General features: G+C 33.3%; 2 protein-coding genes across 3 annotated transcripts in view; one reads left to right on the top strand and one right to left on the bottom strand.

Annotated features, from left to right (window-relative positions):
• LOC129799737 (uncharacterized) overlaps positions 1-25269 on the top strand; it is a 154942-nt gene that overhangs the window by 126787 nt on the left and 2886 nt on the right. For both annotated transcript variants that reach the window (XM_055843909.1, XM_055843908.1), the window contains exons 6-11: positions 7173-7376; positions 7507-7649; positions 11730-12753; positions 12824-12937; positions 16926-17450; positions 22801-24160. In XM_055843909.1, the coding sequence (XP_055699884.1) occupies positions 7173-7376; positions 7507-7649; positions 11730-12753; positions 12824-12937; positions 16926-17450; positions 22801-24160 (3370 nt within the window). The remainder of the gene's footprint in view (positions 1-7172; positions 7377-7506; positions 7650-11729; positions 12754-12823; positions 12938-16925; positions 17451-22800; positions 24161-25269) is intronic.
• LOC129799738 (uncharacterized) overlaps positions 17991-25269 on the bottom strand; it is a 155229-nt gene continuing 147950 nt past the window's right edge. The window contains exon 7 of the mRNA XM_055843914.1: positions 17991-18004. Coding sequence (XP_055699889.1) covers positions 18001-18004 — 4 coding nt within the window. The 3' untranslated portion in view covers positions 17991-18000. The remainder of the gene's footprint in view (positions 18005-25269) is intronic.

Raw genomic sequence — 25269 nt, 5'->3', positions numbered from 1 at the left:
TAAAGTCCTCTTTGGTGATTAACAACTTCAAGCATTGCAACCATTTTAATATCTCAATTCTGTCAAAAGCTCCATCTCTCTCATCTGATGTTGTGGAAAATGTTGATTTTCAGATGAAAAATTCATTGGAGAATATCACAACGTGTTACCAAGTGGAGAGCCTCTTTTGCAAAATTGACAAACACACTAATTATTGCACGAAGAATTCCATTTGAGTCGCCACATCCTTCATTACTATGCATGTGGAACGGTGGTTTTTTTTAATTAATAACACCTCAAAATATTCCTATTTCATTTCTTAGTACTATTTGAGGCAATACAAATGTCAAGAATCTTCATGAGAGACACTATTTGAATATGACAATAAATTAATTTGTATATTCAAATGATGAGGCTTTTATGATGTTGTAGGATGATTAATTGTTTCTTGGGACAGTTGGTAGATGAGAGGTTTTGATGAATTTATTGTAAGAACAAAAGCAGTGATTAATAGTGAACAGAAAGAGGGGTTTATATTCAGTTTTGCATTATCCCACTTCTGAACCAAATGCACAATGTGCCATATGCCCAAAAAGCTGGCCAAAATATTGAGGGATGGAGGTGGGTATTGGGAATGTTTAGAGAATCTCCTCATAAGTTGATCGTGTGAATTTAACCTCCTCTTGATTCTACCAAAATTATTAGGAATTATTCAAAATTATTATTATTACACTTATTCTTCTCACACAAATAGATTTCTCCTCTTTTCCAAACTAAAAATATTAACGGAAAAAGAGAAAAGTGAATAAAAAGATTAATTAGACTAATGGCCTCTATACACTAGAGACATTTATGTCAATATTGGAGCAAATTCCCTACGCTCAATATTGACATAAATTTCTCTAAAAAGGCCATAAAACAGTAAGTAAAGCTCTCTAAAATCCGTGAATAGTGAGCCTAACACTCGGAAGAAAAGAATTAAAGTGAACTACCCCCTTGACAAAGAGCGAACGAAAAAATTATTTGAGTTCGAGTTAGTTCTAAAAACCAAAAGTCCCCAAACATTAAATTTTTAGTCATATGGTTTGAGTCCTCTAATCCATCATATAGAATTTTTGAAAAATTTACTAGAACTCATGAAATCTTGCAAAATCACCGAAATTGTTTATTATAGTTATTTAGGATTCCGAGACTTTTGCCCAGTTCCTAAATACGGGCTTCAGACCTAAGGCTTATCCATATACATTATGCTGAAAATTACTGTGCTGTTCGTTTTTAGCAGAGATTTCAAATTTATGTTTGTTTTGAAGATTATTTATAAGCGGATATTTCTTCTGTATAAGATTAGGATCATTGGACTTGTTTTATAAAGGTTTTTCAAGGTCATTTGTTAAAATAGCTGTAAGATGAACATTTCTCAATCGAGAGGGATAAATTAAAATTCATCTTAATGGTATTTGAATTTTTACTAGTCTGAATCGATTTTAACTTATTCTGTTATTAAAAACATGTTATTTTACTAAATGTCTTTTGGAAAAGACATTAATAATTTTGAAATTTATTAGAAGCCTAGGAACCCAAACTGCCACAGTTTTCGGAAAATAAAGAAATCAAGTAAAAGAAGCGATAATATAAGTTCTTTTAGAGGGTAAAAGAAATTAGGGGAGACTGGGGCAAAAAGTCACAAATCAAAAAATTCAAAATTCAATATCTTCCAAGGTAAAAAAGATAGCGGCTCAATTTTTTTCTATAGATAGCCTCCATAGACCTTCTTCAATGCCGTAAGTTTCTTAAAATTCGAACAAGGAATTTAGAAAATAAAAAATATCGAAACTTTTAGCCCTATTTTTGTAATATTTTCCTTCCAGAAGATAACAATTATTACGTACTTATTTTCCAAAATTGATGCACTGGTGAATATTTTCTAAATGATTTGGATTCTTTGAATACGAAGCTGCTATCCGTTTTAGCATTTTGTAAAGATTCTTTTCTCTAGAACTCTTTATTAAAAATGGCCACTTGGGGTAAAAAGTAACAAAAGGTATAGAGCAAAAAGTAACAAAGACCGAAGCAATTTCTGATGTCTCACGGCGAAAAGAAATGTCATTACCATGTCTCGCCGGTTTTTGTTTGTATTGGTCAAACGATTTGCAGTCTTTTGTGTGTTTTTCTTTCTAAAATAGCTTGAAAAGTGCTTTTCTCGTTTTTTCACCTTTCTCGCAGATTAAACGGAGTTTTACAAAGGCGTAGATGAATAAATTTTCTATGGAAATATGTCCTCTAGGTATTTTTTCAAATTTACGGAAGCCCGTAATGAAGCGAATCAAAATATGATAATACCCAATGTCTGGTACTATTTGCCCCAGCATTTTTGAGAATTCCAAAATTACCTTATAGAAATCCGCTCGGTAAACGTATTTCCTTACAAAATAGAGGAAAACTACTTTCACAAACTTGTAGAGCGGTAAATTTCCTATAAAACTGCGCTAATTAGAAATGTTTGAAGCGCTCGAGTAGCTTGTAAAAAAATAAAATATCCGTTTTGTGACTTTTTGCCCCAGTCTTCCCTATATATTTGAAAATTAAATATTTTGTAGTTATATTTTTTAGGTACTCAGCTATTTGAGTATTCGACACACTATGCAATGTTAAAGAAAAGAATTTCCATGTCTATTCTTGTAAATTTTCTTATATAAAAAAAGTCATTGATCGAACATACGAAGTTTTTAGTAAAAAAACAAACATTATACATGTTCAAATTAGACTCAAATACAAATTTTACTGAACTTTTATCACCTTTCTTAATGGGCGTGTTAATTTATTGACTTCCAATTAAATTCCCGCAGAGTTTTTTTGTCTTTGTATAAAATCACTCTTATAGGTATTACAATCTCCATCTACGGCTAAACTGAATTTAGGTATTGCCCATTATTTCAAAGATACGCAAACACAAGTTTATGAATTTTGTCTAAATAAAGTCATGTCTAATCTCCATTAAGAAGCAATATTATATTTATGACTACAAGGAGAATAATTAGATGAATGCTCTAGTAATACCACCCACCTGTTTTAATCTTTAAATGCGTTCGAATTAATGGTCAAACAAGTGTGTACGTACACTTTCCTGAATTGATATGGAGGTAATTTTACACCAAGATCGACGATTAGTGTAACATTCTCCAAATGGATGTTGATTAGGTAAAGTGATGCAAGAAGTGATCTTGCGATGATGTTATGTACCTTTTTCACTTTTCTCGATCATTTTCTCACATTGATCTTCTGGCTGGTGGATGACGTTGATAAGTGATTGATTTGTGAATCAATATCGCATGACTTGAAAACACTGACGCGATCTCATTCAATTAATAACATTGTTGTAATATTGTGAAGTTAATTTGTTGCAAGAGGTAATTGTGACAATTTAAATTATTGTTGTTCAATTTCATGAAATCAGACGGCAAAATAGTCTCAAACTGAAACTACAGGTATATACATAATAATATTCCATCTCAATTGAATATGTGTTCTGGGTTGGATTTCTTATGTGGAGAATATGTCTGATTGAGCAGAGGTTGAAGATTGTACCAAGCTAACATGCTATTTGATATATTGTGTGGTTTATGATTTCTTAAATAATTTCAACAAATTATCTCACACTTTGCTTCAATCTGCTTTTTATAACCTAATATCGCCCTTTTGCAATAGAATTGACATCAGTGATTTTGAACAAATTTCCAGGAGACAAATGCACCCTTCATTAAAGTTGTAATATAGTAGATTACAGTTTTTAAGGAAATTGTAAATTATACTAATTTAATTGCAATTTAGCCCTTTAAGGACTATTGGAACACCGGTGTCCCATACAGAAAATAATTTTTCCTAACTTAGGGTAAGTGTGCCAAATTTCGGCCAGCTTGCAATTTCGGCCACCTTTTTTGTTACTCGAATTTCCATGAATTTTTAGTTTTTGCAAACTCTAGATATTATACAACTCAAAAAATAACAAAAAATGTCGATTCTACGAACAAGATGATCTGAAAAAGACATTGGAGAATTCCGGAAGGGCAAGGAACTATGGGATTGAAGGTGGCCGGTATAGGCAACAAATGCTATGTCTACATTTTTATTCATTTTAAAATGTATTAAGAAAGAATTTAGAGAAAATATAGACGATAGAGTGTCTACAAGCTTCCAAGCAACACTACTTATAAAAAAGTAGCAAAAAAATCAATTTTTATTAAAAATATTACATTTCGCTCCTTGGAAATTACAAGGGGCCAACTCACTTTTCGGCGATTTTGAGTTTTTAATGCACTCAGACAAAGAATTTAATAAAATTTCAGATGATATGAGTCAATAAATTTCGTTATTAGAAAAGTTTTTCAAAATTTTACTCTTTATGATTGCTTGCGCGGTTTTGTTTGAAGTCAAGGGGCACAAAATAGATTTATCGTTCAAATTTTTGTGAAACAAGGGACTAACTCAAGCAAGTTGATCCCATGTCATTCTAATTTCATGAAAATTTGCGCATCATTTAGAATGACAAAGAGCTAACTCATAAAAAAACTTATTTTGAAAGATAAAAATATGTATGTTTCGATGTTTATAATAATGCTCATACAAATAGAAAAGAATTAAATTATTTTTAGTAACATACTTAATTGAGATAATTATTTATACAAAGTTGAATCTTTCATGCCGTCTCCTGAAAAATGGCTAAGATTGAGTTGGCTCCTTGTAATTTCCAAGGAGCGATTTCAAACTTGAGACTTTGGCGCTTGCATGCAACTATGCCGAAACTTGGTACACTTACCCTACCTAAAGTTATTTTTTTCTAATGATTGTACATAATTGTTAAGTAGGGTTTTTCTTAAGAAAAACCCTTTCGAGAATAAAAACTTATAATACACATACTTTATATTTTTCATTAGAGCGAAAATAATTATTCATTGGTATTGTCAGAAGAATTACTTAAATTTTTGGGCTATTGTTGTCCCTATCGTTCGTAAAGACAGAAAATACACCGCATCAGACTCTGTTGGATTTTCTAAAGTCAGATGTAAGACTTTTCATTTATTGTTTAATTTTTATTGTTGATTTTCGATACATAAAAAGTGTTTCGGCCTTAAAGGGTTAGGGAAAATAATATTATTAGAATTAACTATTTATTTGAGTTAACCCTTTAAGAGCCAGCCAGTAGGTCACTGGTGAAAAAACATGTCTTTATCGTATGGAAGGTTGTTTTGTCCTCTAAAATAGACAGATTTTTTAAAACCCGGCGACCTACTAGTCCTTATAGGGGCAAAACTTCTTTTACAAAACTTAAAAAAGAATAAAATTAACAAATAAAAACTGTACAAACAATGAAATATTGCTCACAAGGAGAAAATTATGAAACATATCGAGATCTTCGTGATAGTTTAAGGTCATTTCGGACTAACTAACGTTTTTTTTTTCTTCTAACCAAAATGGAATTCTTTACTGCCCAAAATAGAATATTTTAGCTACTACAAATGCTTTTGGTTTATTAAACTTTCACAAGACAAAAATAAATTGGTTTTCCGAACTCGCCAGCCTTTGGATATAGCAATTTTTATGGATTCATCAGTACAATTATTTATTAATCATTAGAAGTAGTCATCAATAAAATAACATTTTTGCTTCGAAAAAAAACAGAAAAAAATCATTTATTCAAAGGCTGACGTATGCGGAAGCTAATCACTTTCCCGTCAATATTATTTAGTTGTTAAATAAAAATTAAACTCAACCATTATGAAGTAATTTTATAAAAATATATCACTATATATCAATATTATTAATTTTTGTTTAGTAAAAAACCAATGTTAACTGAAAATAACAAGTTGAAGTTTACTAATTTTTTCAACCTAAGTTGAATCCAGTACACAATGTGAGAATTGTCCCATGAACAAATTTATTGAGAAACTCACGAGTAATATATACTTAATTAATTTTGAATAATGGAGAGTAAATCACTTAGGAACCTACCTAATTCATCAATGTCAGTAGTCCTAGATAAGTCGGTCAAACTGTGTCAATCCGCTGAATGATGAACTCAAAGAACAAGTGTGATTAAGTCCAAGTGCAGTGCAGTAGCAAATCTTTCCGCCTGTACTTGATTTTCTCTCCAAATTCGAAACCTGATAAAGAGGATATCAATCCTCGAAATTCATAAGGAATTACAGAGAAACAATCAAGAAAGTTCTATTTTTCTGTTCACTATCTGCTACAATTCATTAGACCGAAAATTCATTCAGATAAAAGTGTTATTCCCGATAATAATTTCTAATTCTCATATGACAATTCTCACTAGACTTCAGAATCAGAGTCTTGACCAATATAACCAGAAAAACTAAATTTGATAAATTTTATTAAGTGAAAGTATATATCATATAAAATATTATTATATTCTGGCAAAGTTTATAATTATCATCAGACATTATCATCTCATAAGTTACGAATTGTCGTAACTTACTCGACCAATTAATCAGGAGTTCTCGATCGAAGCTATAGTATTCCCCAATACTTCGGCTTCTAGTCTAAATTATTTCACAGTACTTACGTAAATTTAGTAAATAGTTTATAGTAAGTAGTGTTTTTTCGATTTGGTAATTCAACCGGGACTTATTTCTGGGAATTATAAAGCTGAACTGAAAAATTAATGTCCTAAAAAATATTCAAAAGGAATTCTAAATATTAACAGTTCTTTTTGGTTTGTGTCTCTGTAATTCATAAAACCAATACCTACAAAATGGTCCCCGTACCATCTCTGGCGAAAGGTTTGACCAACTCCTATTAATTTTGATCGTTTTGACCCATTCTGCTTCGCAGAAAAATTCCCATTTTATGCTGTCAGTAATCGTTTTATACTTAAATGAATTGTGCAGGATTATTAAAACAATTATTAATTGCAAGAAATAAAGCTAAACATGAATAATAAAAAATATCAAACCTTTAATCGTATTTACTTGAAATAAAAAAAAAATATAAAGAAAAAACCAAGTTGCCATTTCCATTGGAAATGTTCGATGTGTGAGAGATGGAAATAATTGTAGTCTATTGAAGCGTTTTAATTGAAATTTTACAGCGATATACCAATAAACTCAATGGATAGAGTTTGAGAAAAGGAATTGTAAAATTGAACTAATTCAGTGATTTATTTGTGACTCTTACAGACCTGCAATTCGACACTGCAGACAGAAAAGACATTTGCCCAAGACACAATCGATGAGATTTCCAACTATTTCATTGACCTCCATGGCCATCTCCAGCTATTGGAGTCGCAGCTGGTGAAGAAGGTGATTGATCGATTCAAAGAGAATCTTAAGATCATTCAAAAGGCCCAGGAAACGCTCAAATCCAACAAAGACCAAATTGAAGTAAGTATCAATTGCAAAATATGATAATTTCAAAGAAAATCATATCAAATTTCTTTAAAAAAAAAAAAAAACAACTGAAATAACTAACTCTGCTTGGCGTTTTTTTTTCTAAATTTTCTTTGTCTTGCAGTGCAATTTGGAGAAGCTGAATTATTACAATCGAAACACGCCATACAATCTTGACTTGGAATCTCTCTTGAAAGAGATCAATTCGTTTGCGAAGGAGTTGCCGTGTGATTTGAATGTTTTCCAATTATCACAAAATCCATTTACGTAAGTCCATGCTCATTTCTCTTTACCAATGATTTTTTTTCTCTCTGAAATGGAAAAATTTTTGTGTATGCATTTCAAAACGCACACATAATTTTGATGACACTCAAAAGTAGTGGCCTCTTCATAGGCCAAAGTGTTGTTAATGACAGGTGTGAAAGTATTAGATAGTTCAAAGCTGGTTAGTTGTTGAAGGAGAGGTATTAACACATTTTATTGACTAGCAGAAAAGTGATAAGGTTGCAGAGTGCGAAACAAGAAAATGCTTTAAAGTTGTTTCAAAAGAATTTCCAGTTAAGATTGATTGATAAATTTTAATTAATTCTCAGTTTTTATTGATTTTTCAAATGAAACAAAGTATTTACTATTTAGGAAATAGCATGATTGATTGAAATAATCGAAAATGATCTTCCTACATCATTGCATTTAATGAAATGAATTGGCTAGAATATTGGTTTTGGTTATAGAAAAATTACAAAGAAATTTCATAGTGGAGCCAGTGAAATTCCAAAATGTTTTGACGCACATTTTACTAGTTAAACTCCATGTGTCTACCGCCGTCTTAACATTGATGATCATCCTCCAAATGATAACAGAAATGCTTCTTCACTCGCTATTTAGTCTTTGAAGAATTTGTTTAATTAATCTGTCGTTAAAAAATGGCTACAGCAGATTTGCCAGTATTTTTGTAAAAATGGTCAGTAAAAAACTGGTAAAAACGAAAATTGGTTAATAGTGAAATATACTTGGCGAAGGGAAAATTAAGAATTTTCTAACAATTTTAATTTGCTCATGATATTAAACGATTTTTTTTTAAAAACCTTTATTGTCGTTTTGAATTGTTTATGGCCCCGGCACAGTTTTTAGATCAGGAAATTTCATGAAGACGAAATTCGAACCTATTGCCTATTCCCATGTCTGTCTCATTCTTTCGCTCGCTTCTTCTTCTTCTTCTTTTAAGCGTCACTACAAATTCAATTTAGCTTAATCTAATTTGGTATGCAAAAGAATGAGACAGACAATATGCGAAACGTGTGAGAAAGAAAGGATGTGAATTTTGATTTTATGGAATTTTCCTGATCTAAAAGGTGTGATGGAGCCACAAATGAATGAATCTTGTGCCACTAACATTTATTTTATAAAACTTTATTAGGGTAAATGTCCAAATTCAGAACCATTTCCAGACGCTTTGATAGAAGAATCTACACATTAAGTTCAATTTTTTTCTGAAGAAAATTACATAAATTTGCACCTTGATTCTTCTAGAATGCTACTGTTTAGTGAAAATACTTTAAATATAATTTGAAAACTTCTTAAATACAAGAAAAATACACAAGTGCAAAATGCTTGTATTGGAAACAAATTAATCCAAATGGAGACAAGGGAAATTTTCTAATTGGAGACAAACAGTGTAACTGAAAGCGCGACGAAAGGCTTCCAAAACCTTGTAGAGTTGCTCTAGAGGGTAGGATTTGTTCTTATTCCTGGTTTTTTTCTCCTTTTCCCATCTAAAACAATAAGAAAATCTCTCCAAAAAATAATATCTCCGATGTTTCCTATTGAAGCATTTGCAGACATTTCAGAAAAACACTTTCTTCACGAAATATGTAATTATTTCATTTGAAAACTTCACGTACCATTAACAATAAATATTTGCACTTAATTTAACTAAAATTAGCCAGAAATATGACATATAATGTTAAACAAAACACAATCACCTCATTGTGTTTTTCATTGGAAAACATGGTCGATCGATGAAAAATTCCATGGTGAAAAGGTACACTTTTAATTTTTCTGAGAAGTTAACAAATTAAAATTTGTGAATATGAATGGATTTTCGCTTTATTTGGAGCAAAATTAACTAAATAATGAAACTGTGGTATAGCAAATACATAAATATAGCAATTTAGAACTGTATTTATCATGAAAACAAAGATGTTTCCATTTGGAGTAGCGAAAAATTTCCATTTGGAGCAGGTTTTGAATTAGTTTAATTTACCCTAGTTAGAGAACGACCGAGATTATTGAAATTTTTGGTATATGTTCATACCGGTGGCAGACAAATCCCGAATGTTCAAAATTCTGAAAGGGATGAAATTATAAGTGGGAAAATGTTTAGAATAATTTTCTAACTAAGACACAGAAGATTTCCTTTTGCCTCCAGAAAGCGCGGGTGTAATCGTGGGAGTAGCTATGGCACTTTTAAAAATTCGGGATTTTGGCTTTCGGGATTTTGGGGTTCGGAATTTTGGCTTTCGGAATTTCGACCGGGACCTGTTTATACATATTAATAGTGCTTAAATAATTTTTTTCGAGAAAAAAAAATTATAAAATGGCGGACTAATGCGTAGTCCAATGCTCTCGTCGCAGTTACTCCCTTCTTTGAGGAAAATCTGAAACTCGTAATTTTTGTCTAAAAAAAAATATTAAAAAAATCAATTTTAATTAGTGTATTTCATAGTATAGTTAAACTAAGAAAATCCGAAGAAAATCGCGAAATCGGTACTTTTTTCAAGTTTTTAAAAAAAAGATGCATTTTTCGGATAAAATTTTGACTTTCACATGCTGTAAAAAAAAATGGAAAAATAGATTTTCATCAATTCTTTTAGTTCAACTAGAAGAATATTTAATTCCGAAGAGAATAAACCTTTATTTATTTCATTTTGGTCCATAAGTTTTTTTTTAATCTTTCCCAGAAATTCGAAAAAATTCTGAAAATGAGAAGTAAAGAAAACACGTCTCAAAGTTTTGGATGTGCGCTCGAGTGCATGCAAATCGTCAGCTAAATCAGCATTTGTTGTAACTTCCTTTTGACAACTTTTCAGGAGTCGAAATTTTCAGTTCAGCATTATTTTTTCTTAAAAATGAGCCCCGAATGCGATACTTTTAAGTCAAAATATTAAAAATGACACTAATAAACTGCAAGTTAACTCGAGAAAATGTTTATAAAATGATTTAAAAGCTGAGATATTGAAATATATGTCCGATGAAACACAATAATATTTTATCGTAACTTCCATCGTTTATACAGCTGTAACTTCCAATGTATGGAGATCTTTGAAGTTACGACAATTTTCAAAAATGCATTATATCAATTTCAATGACTCTAGTGATAATAAGCGCCATTATTTGACTAAATTAATCAAATAAACTCTTAAGCCTGTCCCTAAAAGCTTTTATTTCATAAATTTTATTGAATAAATTTTGCGCGCCGTGTCGCTTGTTTTGTTTTGAATTAATGACAAATGAGCAGGGATTTTTTCTTACTTTTTTCTCACAAATATTGAATTAAAATTATTTAATCTTGCATTATTCGCACTGTCTTTGGATATTTGGAAGACTTTGTGAACGTTTTAATGAGAAATATTACATTTTTGCTGCAAATTACAAGCCATGCAAAAGAAGTTACGGCAAGTGCTGATTAGAGAAAATTTTGTATGAAAATTTGTGGTAACTTCCCCAAAAATGGAAGTTACGACAAATTCTGATATTTTTTTTTAAATTTAGGACACTTACGATAATTTTTGTTTAAAATAATTTTTAATGGGCTTATAAAAGTTTCTTTTTCTCAAGTGCGTTTAATAAACAAAATTACGCCGATTCTAAATTTGTATATATATATATATATCCCAAAATCGCAAAAATGAAGTTACGACAAATGCTGATTTAACTGACGAAATCTGCTCGGCGTTCATTTGCTTTCAATTCTATATCTTCGAAAATACTTCTAATAAGCTTCTGAAATATTTATGTTATAATTCTTAGATAGTTTATCTATCGATTTAAAAAAAGAATAGAGACCACTTTTGACCTTGTAATTGACACTCCCCTCTTAAAGCCTCAAAATTAATAAATTTATTCATTTAACTTTAATCCTACCTGTACCATGCGTCCACCGCCATCTTAGCATTGATGACTAGCTTCCGAAGCCAAATGGCGTAAATGCTTCTTTGACTATATAGACTTTTGTCGTTAATAAGGATATTTTCATATCTTTTTTTTAAAATCCTTCTAATATCGAAATTTAAATTATAATTTTATTTTTTGAAAATATTTTTTTTTAAGAAAATTAAATATTTTTAGGTTCGAAAAACCTCTAAATCCGCTCAATCTCGCATCTCAATTTGTCCTAAAATGGGCTGATCCTATTCAAGTGATGCTAAAACCCTGCCACAATATCAGCTCTCCCCCACACTATCAACCCAGTACATCGAATCGGGGCGCTGTGCCCAAGAGCTACACTCCGCCTCACTCAGATTTAAGGCAAAAGCCCCAAAGGGAGCGACTCCCAGGGAAAAAGTCCCAGCCTGAGATTGAGCCATCGTGCTCCACGCGCGAAAGTTCGAATTTTTTGGATCAGAGTGTGGACATGGGACAGCCAAAAGAGAAAAAACACCGAAAACATTCCAGTAGCCATAAAAAATCCTCACGAGATTCTAGTGCTGAGAGACGTTCCCAGAAGGCCGTACTCTCGCCCAGGGTTAAGTTGTTGCCAAAGATTGAGTCAGAGTCCGTGAGGGTGAGCCATATCAAGAGTCCTCATGAGATATACATCCAAAATCTTACATTTGTCACGAGTGTTGAGCACTTTGTCGATATGTGCTCGGATGTAGCACAACAGCAAGTGAAGACTGAAGATATTCTTACAGGGGAAATGTATCTACTAAAGGACATTATCGGTGACAATGAAAAATGGTATCGGGCTGAGTTGAAGACGTACAATTCAGCAGAGAGTTTGTACGAGATGCGACTTGTTGATTTTGGGAATGTGAGGAAGGTGACAAAGAGTCGAGTGAGAACTTGTCCAGAAATATTGAAGAAACAACCACGTGGAGCCATTCAATGTTCCCTGTACAATTTGCATCCACGAAAGGGAAAGTGGACCGATGAGGTGAATTGTTTGCTGTCAGAACTAGTGCAGTCGGATACCATTACAAAGATGACTCTGGGGACAGATGGTGATGTTCATTTGGTGGATTTGATTGTCATGAAGAATCTCACGCCAATCTCAATTCGTGATACACTTATCAAAGTCAATTTGGCAAAAAGTATCAGCACCACAGATCATGGCATGAATCAACTTATTTTTGAGCTGAATAAATTCATTGTGAGTCTCATGACGTCTCAAATATCATCATCTCACGTGTATTACAATACCCTTTTTCCCCTTTTTGCAGAATGCAGCACACTCTGCCAGTCCAAAATTCTACGCACAAACAGTTACTGCGGGTGGATACTTTGCACCCAAAGTCATCCATATCGAATCCCTCGTGGAGTTTTACGTAATGAAGGTAAGTCCTCTCAACAAATCAACAAATTACCTGTATGTATGCACAATTAATCATTTCTCGATCACGGTAATTTTTACACGGCCACTTAATCACATAGGGGATATAAAATATACTCATGATGTTGCTAATCGCGACGGAGAAATTATATCTCCGCAAGCTGTTGAGAAATATTTGTTGGAAATTCTTCTGCAAAAAGCATCTCACAGATATTGCTAATGAATTTTAAAAGAAAAACTGTGACCCATTTTAAAATAGGGTAAAGTAATATAATTTGGAATTAGTGTTACAAGTTGGACAATTCGCCGGTACAAGTTGGACATGGCTTTTTTCTTGATAAATACAATACAAAATTTGTTTTTGAGCACAAGGAACCGAATTATAAAACTAAAGCATTAAAAATATACAAATAAAAATGAAGTACTAAATTTATCAAGACAAAAAGCCCTGTCCAAATTGTACCATTGTCCAACTTGTACCACTTTACCCTATTTATCTATCACTAATTTTTATGTAGGAAAAGAGATGGCAAAGTGTCCCAGCTTTACGGAGTGCACGAACTCACGAGAAAGAGCTATCCGTGTATTAACTTTTCGCATACTTTTTGGGCACATATCGCTTTACTATAGATTAAATTGATCGATAAATTAAAAAAAAAATCCGAAATAAGAAATTGCTTAAGAAAATCAGGTTTTAGAATATTTTAGCATGAGCAACAACCATACAAACAAATAAAAAGTAAATACGTATCTGAGAAAGGACAATCATTTACGGGTACTATACCGACTCATAACAAATTAAGTCCAATGCAGTTGGGTTGGAAATTTCAAGATCTCCAAAAAAAATCTAAATTTAAGCAAATCGTTTGAAAAATAGGCCCTCGAAAGTGGTTATACTTTGATCTTCGAAAATTCGATATCGAAATAGTTTTCGAACATTGGTGTCCAATGACGAAATATTCGCCTTGACTTCTAAATCATATTCGAAAATAAAAGAAATCGTAAAAGCCGTTTTCGAAATAAACCAAAAAACATGGTTTTGAAGGAAAAGAAGGGAGTGGTGGAAGAAAATAAAGACTGTCCTAGATAATGGTGTGTTATGGGAGGTCGTCGAAGACCGGAAATCGATATTTCTTACCGTTGAGCCTCTAACCGTGTCACGAGTTGAAAAAAAGTGGATTATAAAACTTGCTCTCTCTTTGAGTTCCAGCAGTAAAAAATAGACAGGGAGTCTTCAATTTTTACCCTCAAAGTTCAAGACGTTAAAATCTTTTAAGTCCATTAACCCTTTAAGGACGAGAAGGTCAAAAATCGGGGGTCAGAAAAAATCACTTTCTGACTTTTTAGAGCAAAACACGCCTTTAGAAGGCCGTAGGAAAAATTTCATTTTTGGGTCACCGGTGACCCAATCGTCCTTAAAGTGCTTGAAAAGGTAATAATCGCTTGGTACTAGGTCTGGTCTGGACTATACGGCGGGTCCGATACAACCTTCAATCAAAGCTTGTTCAACTGGCTTCACCTAACACAAAGCTGTTAAGGAACTCTTTTTTGACAGTATTGGTACATTGAAAATACCGTTTAGTATATCATACGATGCAGTTTATATACCGTGGATACGGGTAACTTTGCACCTCTGGTTTTCGTAAGGTTTTCGTGTCTTCAATTCAAAAACTTAAGGGTGATCTAAAAAGAGTAAGACCGTCTTCAGATTAGAGCTTTAGCCTGAAGAGCTTAAAATCCAAAATAGCAACTAATTTAATTTGTTCTTCTGATTCAAAAGTTAATTCCCCTTAATAGTCCATTTCTATGTCAAAATAATTCCAAAAATTTTCGGCTCACAAGAAATTAAAGAAATTAAGCCTTGTGGCTAAGCCTTAGGTCTGAAACCCGTATGAAACCGTCTTCAGGCTACTAGAGGTTTAGCCCAGTTCCCAAGGGTCTCAAAACCTTATACAGCAACCGATTTTATTGATTTTCCTAAATGTAATAGGTCATTTTCCCTTAATAATCCAATCCCAAGTCAAAATTTTCAAAAAAAAAATCTTGAGTAATAAGATATTAGAGAAGTTAAGCCTTGTGGCTAAGTCTTAGGTCTGAAGCCCGTATAAGGGTACTTAGGGATGTTTTAAAAAACCTTTCTTAAGTGCTAGAATTCTCGAAAGGCTTACGAAAAGAAAGAGTGCAAAGTCACCCTCAGAGTGCAAGAAGTATCGTAGACGGAATTGGGGCACTTTTGAAGTAGTTTTTTTTTTATCGTATTATTAAATGGAACTAAAACTTAACATGACATAATTCAGCTTTATGAACCAATTATGAAGCTAAATTTAATTACAATAAGGCTCATACAATAGGAGGAAAAACCCTATTTTAAATGTACCCCAATTGAAAGGTTACACACTTCCCCCTATCGCGTGTACGGTATCGTGAGATAGCTCACTAAAGACATCTTGCCAAAAGGTTTCAAAACTTTTTGCTTTACTTAATATTTTGAAAATGAATAAAGAAACATCGTTTTTTGAGCAAGTCTTGCTTGACGGGCAATTTTCGTGATAATGCCGAATTCTATTAGAATGTCACTCCCTCTACACGAAATTTTTGCCTATCAGAATTCCTTCCTTAACAATTTACCGATACAAACGACTACAGTCCAAAAACCCTAGCGGATGGCCATTATCAGCCGTTGTGGAAGTCCAATCAATGTTGGTTGCCTTCCGGTGGCCATTTGAATGTCCAAATACTCCCTTTGTCCCAAGAAAAGTCGTAAAATCGTTAAAAATAAGGCATCTTTTAAGGTAAACGTTTAATTTTCTGCAAATGCTTAATGCGTGAACACATTTAAGATTTTGCCAATAACAAAAGAACTCCTAGAAATCATGTCTTAATCCCAAATTTTCTCCAAATGTACAACATTTTTTGGGACAGGAGGATACCTTTCCCTATAGACTCGATCTTTTATTTGATTATTAATTATTGATTATTAGAATTGGAAAGTTTTCCTATAAGATGAGATGATACAACTATTACCACTAGTGACCAAGCACAATAACTCATTCACTCTATTAAGCTTTGCTTGCTTTGACCATTTATGAGATCTTGTTCTTATTGGAACTTTGAAAATTTGAAACCTTTTTTAATATTCGTCCCATGCTCATTTATAAAAAAAAAAAATAATTTTAAATCTACTCAATCTTACCTAATAAATTTCCAGAGTATTTTGCATCGCTATTTGGAGTTCCTAAACAAACTAAAGATTATTGGATCAGACCTCTCACCGGTATATTGGCTAACTGAAGTTTTATTACGAATTGTAAGTCTGTTTAATTGGCCCATCCTCTTATTTGTACAATACCTGGAAAACGACTGTGGCGTGGCTATTTTCTTTAGGAATTCCTTACAATTTTATCAATTTTATAATGGTGGTTATCAATAGAATCATAAATGCATTAAGTTAATTAAATATCACCATGGATATATTAGTTTATTCTTTCCTTGACAACACTTTCTCCAATCAAATAAAACCTGCAATATTGCATGATGTCAGAGAGCTCTCTGGTGATAAAAATTTTGCGTGATACGGCGATGAGGAAAATGAAGAATAAACTTGTCTAAAGATCAAACGAATCATAAAATTATTTCGTGATTTTAATATAGTTGGTTTATTTGGTAAGTGTCTGCCACATGTGAATATTCAAATTATTTTTTTTTTATTTTATAATATGGTTAATGATGATTGTGGCGAAAAAAATCAAGAGAAGATAGACAATGATCTAAAGATAATTTATATTGGCATCACACGGAAATTTTAAATGACAATCTTTACCTTGAGAGGCAAAAATCTGAACATTAAAAAATTTGATTCTCGGATAGAGTGGCCTGTCCAAGAATTTATGCTGAGATCGTGATCAAGCTTTCTGCATGTGATAGGATGGATGTTGTGTGTGAACTTTTTGCGATTGGAAGGTCATATTTTCTGCATAATATTTTACCTATAGGCTCTGGATATTCCCATGTACGAGAATCAGGGACGTGCAATGGACCAACATTATGAAAATCCCAAAAACATGATGGACAGGGTGTATTCGCCAGAAATTGGGATGCCAGTGGCACTCAATTACAATGATCATTGGCATCGTGGTGAAGTGATTGGAATCATGGGTCCACTTCAAGTGCAGGTGCAACTTGTGGACATTGGTACAAAGCACACAGTTAGCCTCAGGAGTCTCCGGATTCTACATTCGGACTTTATGAAACTGTCGAAAGGGACTATTGCTTGCGCTCTCGTCCACATAGCTCCGACTGAACACCACAACTTCCAATGGCCTCCTGAGGCTCTTGAAACTTTCAGAGCTCTCACGAGTACCAATAATTTGGAATTGTTTGTTCATAGTCACCATCCATCCAACAACAATTTCTTCAATGTGACACTGTACAGCGTGCGCAAGGATAAAAATATCTCAATTAACGCGCAGCTTGTTCAGCTGGAATTTGCAACGTCTACTGGATCGGAAAGCATTCAGGTGAGTCAAAAGCTTTTTACTTCTTGGACTTTTTAGTTTTGAGTTTTCAATGGACACAAGAAATTATGACCAAATGAAAAAAAAACTTTTTCATTAAATAATAAAACTTAAGTCAAATTTAAATCTCATCAACTGAAAAATTGAGGAAACGATCTTAGTATTTTTTAGGAAAACCTCAGATACAGAAATGTTAGAAATATTTGGTCAAAAGTGCATAAGGACTCTCTAAATTTTGTATCTTATTAAATTTTATGTAGCTACAATCTTTCGGTGTTTAATTGACGTCTTTAACTGATACACTAAAAAAGATCCACATCAAGGATCGAAAGCTTTGCCAATAAAATTCTAGGCGAAAACGCGCAGCATTCGGACGACTCAAGCTTCGGATAAATTAATTTTTTTCTACGTTCTTAATGAATTTGACCCATGGCTCTTTTCAGAAAAGAGACAGATAATCCTAACCGTCTTATTTAAGTGAGATTCTTAATTTGAGCTAACTCGAAATGTACGCAAATTCGATTTAGAGCTGAAGTTGGGGGACGCCATTCAGTTATCTTGAATCAAATTCGTGAAATTATGCAAATTTTGTATTTAAACCAAAATATCAAGGATTTGGATGGAGGGCCAGAAAAGTGATATATGGGTGAAATGTAGACCAGAATGTTCTCTATAATTTTGCCGTAGAACTTGATCTCATCGATTAATCAGAAGCCGAGATAATAGAGGTTGTTTGTTTCTGAACTCGTTTTTTCGACCAGAGCGCTCCAAGTCGTCAGTTAAATCAGCATTTGTCGTAACTTCCTTTTGACAACTTTTCAGAAGACGAAATTTTCAGTTCAGCATTATTTTTCTTAAAAATGAGCCCCGAATGTGCTACTTTTGAGACAAAATAATAAAAATGGCACTAATAAACTGTTAACTCGAGAAAATCTTTATAAAATTATTCAAAAGCTGAGATATTGAGATATATGTCCGATGAAACACAATAAGATTTTATCGTAACTTCCATCGTTTATAAAGTCGTAACTTCCAATGTATGGAGATCTTGGAAGTTATGACAATTTTCAAAAATGCATTATATCAATTTCAATGACTTTAGTTATAATAAGCGCCTTTATTTGACTAAATTAAGCAATTAAACTCTTATCCCTGTCCCTAAAAGCTTTTATTTCATAAATTTTCTTGAATGAATTTTGTGCGCTGTGTCGCTTGTTTTGTTTTGAATTAATGACAGATGGGCAAGAATTTTTTCTCACTTTTTTCTCACAAATATTGAATTAAAATGATTTAATGTTGCATTATTCGTACTGTCTTTGGATATTTGGAAGAATTTGTGAACGTTTTATTGAGAAATATTACATTTTTGCCGCAAATTACAAGCCACGCAAGTGAGCAAAAGAAGATACGGCAAATGCTGATTACTGAAAAATTTGTATGAAAATTTGTCGTAACTTCCCCAAAAATGGAAGTTACGACAAATTCTGATAAATTTTTCTTAATTAAAAGTACTTACGATAATTTTTGCTTAAAATAATTTTTATTGGGATTATAAAAGTTTCTGTTTCTCATATGCGTTTAATAAACAAAATTACGCGGATTCTAAATATGTATATATCTCAAAATCGCAAAAATGAAGTTACGATAAATGCTGATTTAACTGACGAAGTGTTCATTTGATGAATTTCAACTATATCAAAGAATTGTTGTATTTTGTGAGACTTTCCATTTAAAACCCTATTTTAAGTGGCTTGGTCGAGTAGAAGCAGTTAAATTGGCATCTGAGTGGTTTCAAAGCGTTATTATGGGAAAAGTCCATTTTTTTCAGACTTAAACGGCAAAATCGGAGAGATAGCGTAGTCTGAGCGGAAAATTATGTATGGACGAAATATAGAGACAAATATGCTCTACAATTATGTCGAAGTAATCATCAAGATCGGTTCAGCGACAGTCAAGATAATTGAGGTTATGTGATATTGAAATTGATTTTTCGACTGTGGCGCCCCTAGTGTTGGTTCCACGAAGTTCAAATGTTCTAAAAAGTTATAGAACTTGGTGAGATCTTTCGTTTTAAGTCCTCACTCACCAAAATTGGTCAAATAGAACCGGAGATATGTTTTTTTGAATTTCATGAAATTTGACCCCTCATATCTCCGGTTCTATTATAAGCACAGCGCACTTACGCCCCATTTTGGAAACGCCATAGACTAGACTACAACACTTTAAAATTTGATTAACTTGTTTTGATTTGATATCTCTTTTAGTTTAGTAGCTATTAAGCTCCAAGGAGCGGCCGGCCGGCCGGCCGGAAACGTAACTTAGCCACCCATATATTCGTGATTGGGAAGTGATGAAACGCATTTTGGCAAGGGGGAGATATTAGGGTTGGAAGTGATGTACGGTTGAAAATAAAGTGCTTGGAAGTCTTTTGAAGTGGAAGTGCCCGAATATAAAGTTTTTTCTGCCTAATTCCATATTTTTCAGACTACGCTACTTTTAGTTAAGATTTTTAATTCGAACGGTAGTGTAATTTGAAAAGATATTTTTTTGACATTTTACAAGTTCGGTTATGACAATGAAATGGAGCAAATATGCTGAAATTTATCCCAGCTTAATTTGTGTTGTAATTTTTCCGAGGAAATATTCAGTTGAATAATAATTTTCTTTAATTTTTACAGGTATTTCAAATTCATGTAGTTGCTTCCAAATAATGACATAGCTATTGCAATTGACTTTGAATCAATTTGATATATTTTTTTAATAATTTATCGCAATATGTATTGGATTATTGCATAAATTCGTGGGACTTTTTCGCAAATGTAGTTAAGGGGTATCCCATAGACAGAACACATTCACCAATTTTTTTGTTTACGTTTTTGCATATGTTAGTTTTAGTGTATTACGTCTCTTCAAAAGTATTCTTCAAAAAGGTCGATTTGTGCTTTTGAGAACTTTTACAAAATGAGAAACGAAAAGGAACATTTGTAGTATTTAATGTTTGCGTAATTTTGAATATATCTAAGTGATGAACTTCCATAAAAAAACATTTTAGAGGTTTATTTAGATCGTGTCCTTGCTCTAAAGATGATTAAAAGTGGCTTTGAAAATTATTTCGAAGTAGGGATTTATTCTTCGAAATATCAATTCCATTTTCAACGGTATCTAATATTGATGGCTATATTGTGAGTATCCTAGTGAAAGAAAATTTTTCGATAACAATTGAAGAGATTATTAAAATGTTGGAAAATAATTTTGAAGAAATTTGAAGAAGCTTGTTGCAAAAGTTAATTAGCAATCACTAAAAACCTTTCCCAAGAGTTCAAAACGTTTCAATTTTAAAGAATTTTGAAACCAAGGAGAGGAGGATCAAGCTTAATAAAATATGAAGATACATCTGAAGTTCTAAATTAGTTTTTTGCACTCGTACTTTTGGATTCTTACAGATTTTCCAGCACAGCGTCAATAATTGCAAACGATAATACATTTTTTTAGAGACTCTATTTTCTAAATCACTGGTCTCTTAGGGAAATTTAAAATATGTTGATACCCCTTCGTAAAACAAAGATAATATTAAATTACTGAAAGTATGCAAGAATATCCGTCGCTAGAAATTCAAAATATAAGCAAAATTTTAGAAATATGCGGAATAATAAATTTCTTGAGATATTTTTTAAAGTTTTCTTAATTAGATTTCTCATAAGATTAAATAAATTATTGATTAGTAAGTGTAAGAAGTGCATGAAGTGCAGGAAGTGCTGGAAGTATTGCAGCATTTACGAGTGTTGCGAAGTTTTGGAAGTGTGCAGGGCTATTCCATGCAAATTGTGGATGTGCCTGTAAGTGGTGTACACATTTTCACCCTAATATCCCCCCCTTGCATTTTGGCCAAATTTGAGCTCGATCGGACGACATGAAATTTTAGTAGGATTATAGTAGGTGAGATTATTAAGAATCTCACCTAATACGGGATTCATTGAAGATCTGTCCAAAAAAAAATTATAGTCCAAAAGAATACTTTTCATTAAGGTGACTAAAAAATCACTTTAGTGATCCAAATAAAGATTCCCATCCTGTGTGATACTTTCAAACTCTCCTCAATTCGATCATTTTAAAGAGATCGACAGTTAAACGTATACTTCGGGAGAGAAAGCCATGAGCAATTAATAGAGCACTAGCAAGAGAGAGACCAGTTGCGTTTTAGTCACCAAACTGAAAGAAATGAGATTCTTTGAAGAATGTTGTTCTTTGAAGCATAGTACCATTTTGCTTTTAAGGTCTAAGAGAAAACATCTTAATGTAGCATGTTTCCTCTGGAGTTAATCTGAAATGTTTTTGAAATTTTTGTTATTTTGAAATCGAGCGAATCCCAGAAGTCTTTTGTGTAAGAGAAGAATTCTGTTACTGGGCTTAGGAAATATCCAATAATGACTACACTCAGTCCCGGCATTAAGTCCTTCGGGATTATGCACCTGACGGAATTATGCACACACAATTATGCAAGTTTGTCTGCCATTGGGAGTCAATTTATAAAATCATTTTTAAAATACGCCTGAATGTATACTATTTGCGACGCAGGAAATTTAAAAACATTTTGCTTCTTCTTCAGAATAAAACTTTAATTTCTTTTATTAAGATAAATTTTTTAAATATTTAACCATTTATTAAAGAACTCTGGCCAAAAAGTACTGTTTGTTAATGCATTATTCTATGAAATAATTGAATCTTTTTGTTTGAACTACTTTTACTCCGTGCGAAATTCGTTCTACGGCCTATTTATTCAAAAGAAAGCCCCTGCGGTTATGCAAATCTTCTCGATGCTTAATGCCATTTCGCGCGTTTTTTTCGGTCCTGAAAATGTGCATAATGCCGGGATCTAGTGTATAGAACCAGAAGTTCAGTAATTAACTGGGTAAAGTAAATTCATGGAAAACATAGGTTCAGTAATGACTGTGCTTAATATTTAAATATAATTTGATCCCTGTATTGGACTATGTCCATGGAATGATACACTGAGAAAAAATGGGGATGCGATTAACTTTTTTTCCTCATAACTTTAACACTTTTTAGGTGTAAAAATATATCAACATTTTTTAATGTTAATTTTACACCTTTTTAAGGGTAAAATTAACATGAAAAAGGGTAACTTTAACCCATAATACACCTAAAAAGGGTAATATTTACACCGATTTTGGATTAATACTGCAGGGTAAAATTAACATTTCCGGAATGTTATTTTAACTTTTTCGGATTTCTCTCAGTGTAATGAAATAATAGGATTATTTTTCTAAAACATTTCGATTCAAAATCTTAAAAGACTCATTTCAATTATGTTAAATTTCATTTACAAAATTAGGTTGAATTTCAAAAGGACATAGATGATTCGGACGATGATAAGGGCAACTTGACAGGTGGAAGTTCGTCCAAGAACAAGAAGAAACGATCCTTTCGCATTTCCTCCAAGATTGTCAATGTAGTTACTCCAGGGGAGTTCTATGTGATCTTCTTGCACCACATAGGTGCAATTGAACACATCCAACGCAAAATTCAGGGTCATATGGCCAATTATGTGCCACCAGATCAGTTTCCCATATGGAACGTGAATGATTTGTGCTTTGTGCATACAGAAACGCCAGATGATCAGATTTGTGAGTGGCGTCGAGCAGTTGTTAGGCGTAGGGATGAATCCAGTGATAAGTATGAAGTGTACTTGATGGACTTTGGTGTACAGGTGCAGACCAAGAGTTCTGCTATGGCACCATTGGTTGACAAGACACTTCAGACAGCTCCCTACGGGGCTCTTCGATGCCATTTGTCACACATTGAACCAACAGCTGGCAGCAAGGTTTGGGCATCGTCTGCCGTGGACAAACTCAGAAGTTACTGCACAACAAAGAAATTTGAGGGATATGCTGTAACCATGATGGGACCGTGGGTGAATAATTCTACTCCAGTTGTTCTCTGGGGTCGCACCGAAGAAGATGATCCACTACAGCCGACAATTGTCCGTTGGAAAAATATCAATGAATCCATGGTACATCGGGGTTATGCTCATCTTACGGAAAAATTCCCCAGTACATTTGACAATGACGAAGTTGAGATTCAGTTGATGCTGCGCAATCAGGAATTTGAGGAATTTATTGGGCGTCTCAATGAATGCGGTGAACAATCCAGAGCTATTGAAAAGGATCCGCTAGAGGACAAGCTCACTTCAGAGATCACAATGGTGACGGAGTGGAAGTCAGCTGAGCCTTGGACTGAAGTGATTTTCATGGGAGTGACAACATGTGTGGATAATAATGGGATTATCTACATGTACAATGTGAAACGTCGCGAACTCCTGGACGAAATGAGAGAGATCGCTCTCAATGTCCTGTCTGAGACCCTACCATCGCCCGTTGAGCAATTCTGGGCAAAGAATCAGCCATGCATGGCCAAGTATCAATTGGACAATAAATTCTACCGTGGAATTGTGAGGCGCGTGGACAAGGATAAGAGTCAGTGCTTGGTGCAATTTGTTGACTACGGGAACATCGAGGAATGTGCCTTCAAGGACATGAGGAAGAATCTCCTCTTTGGGGATATTCCAATTTTGTCCTATCGATTCAAATTTGGCACCATCGTTCCTTTCAAGCGCGATGAGCCATGGCCATGTGATGTCCTTGACAAAATACACGCCTACACTGTTGGACATGAATGCACAGCAACACTCACGGGTAAGTTTATATTTTTTTCCAATTTTTATGCTTAACAAAGTTTCAAATCAATTTGAATATGAACTTCGTGGATTATCTTCATTACTAATAACAATTATTACATCAATATTATCCCCAATTAGACCCACCCTTAAATAATTTGCAATCCTATCTTCTTTAAGATTTATTCCCAAATAAAAGCCAAATTTTTAAATGTGGACCTCAGAGCAAAAATGACACATATCCTATGCTTTAGCCATACACTGAGAAAAAAAGAGGCTACGATTAACTTTTTTTCGTCATAACTTTAACACTTTTCGGGTGTAAAAATATATCAACATTTTTTAATGTTAATTTTACACCTTTTGAGGGTAAAATCAACATGATAAAAGAGTAACTTTAACAAATAATACACCTAAAAAGGGTAATATTTACACCGATTTTGGATCAATAATGCAGGGTAAAATTAACATTTCCGGAATATTATTTTGACTTTTTCGGATTTCTCTCACTCAGTGTAGAATATGTGTCATTAGGTGTGATACCTATTGTGATACTCCAATTTTCTAAAAGTGCTCTGATGGAGCTGAAATTCACAGGGTATATGTTTTGAACATCCCTGATGTCGAAAATGGTAGTCCGCCATTTTTGAATCCGACCGGCCGTCCGTAGTACACAAATATCTCCGGTTTAGAAAGAGATATCTTCATAATTTTTTTTAAATATATCTACTTGCGCGTACGACGATTTCTGTGCTATAAGTTTTTTGAAAAACCGGTTCTAAACCGGTAAAAATCTCAAGGATTTATCTGACCAAATCTTCATTTCTCTGCTTCCTCCAGAATTAGAGTACTCTCCAAATAGACAATGTCAGGGAATTATTTGACCAAAATACCCAAATTGGTCAAAATATTTCTCCTGGTTTCCCCAGGAAATCACAGATCTTGTGAGATTTTCTTTTGTATTTTGTCAAGAACATCCAAAATACTCAAGTTGGTCAGGAGATTTCTCCCGGTCCTCCAGGAAATTACAGATCTTCTAGGATTTTCTTCTGTAATTTGTCAAGATATGCCCAAAATAACCAAATTGTTCAGAAAATTTCTCTTGGTTCCTCCACTTAAAGTTGCGCT

Source organism: Phlebotomus papatasi, chromosome 1, assembly GCF_024763615.1.
Source record: "Phlebotomus papatasi isolate M1 chromosome 1, Ppap_2.1, whole genome shotgun sequence".
Taxonomy (NCBI): Eukaryota; Metazoa; Arthropoda; class Insecta; order Diptera; family Psychodidae; genus Phlebotomus; species Phlebotomus papatasi.
The sequence above is the reverse complement of the archived record's forward strand: the minus strand, read 5'-3'. Positions and strand labels throughout refer to the sequence as shown.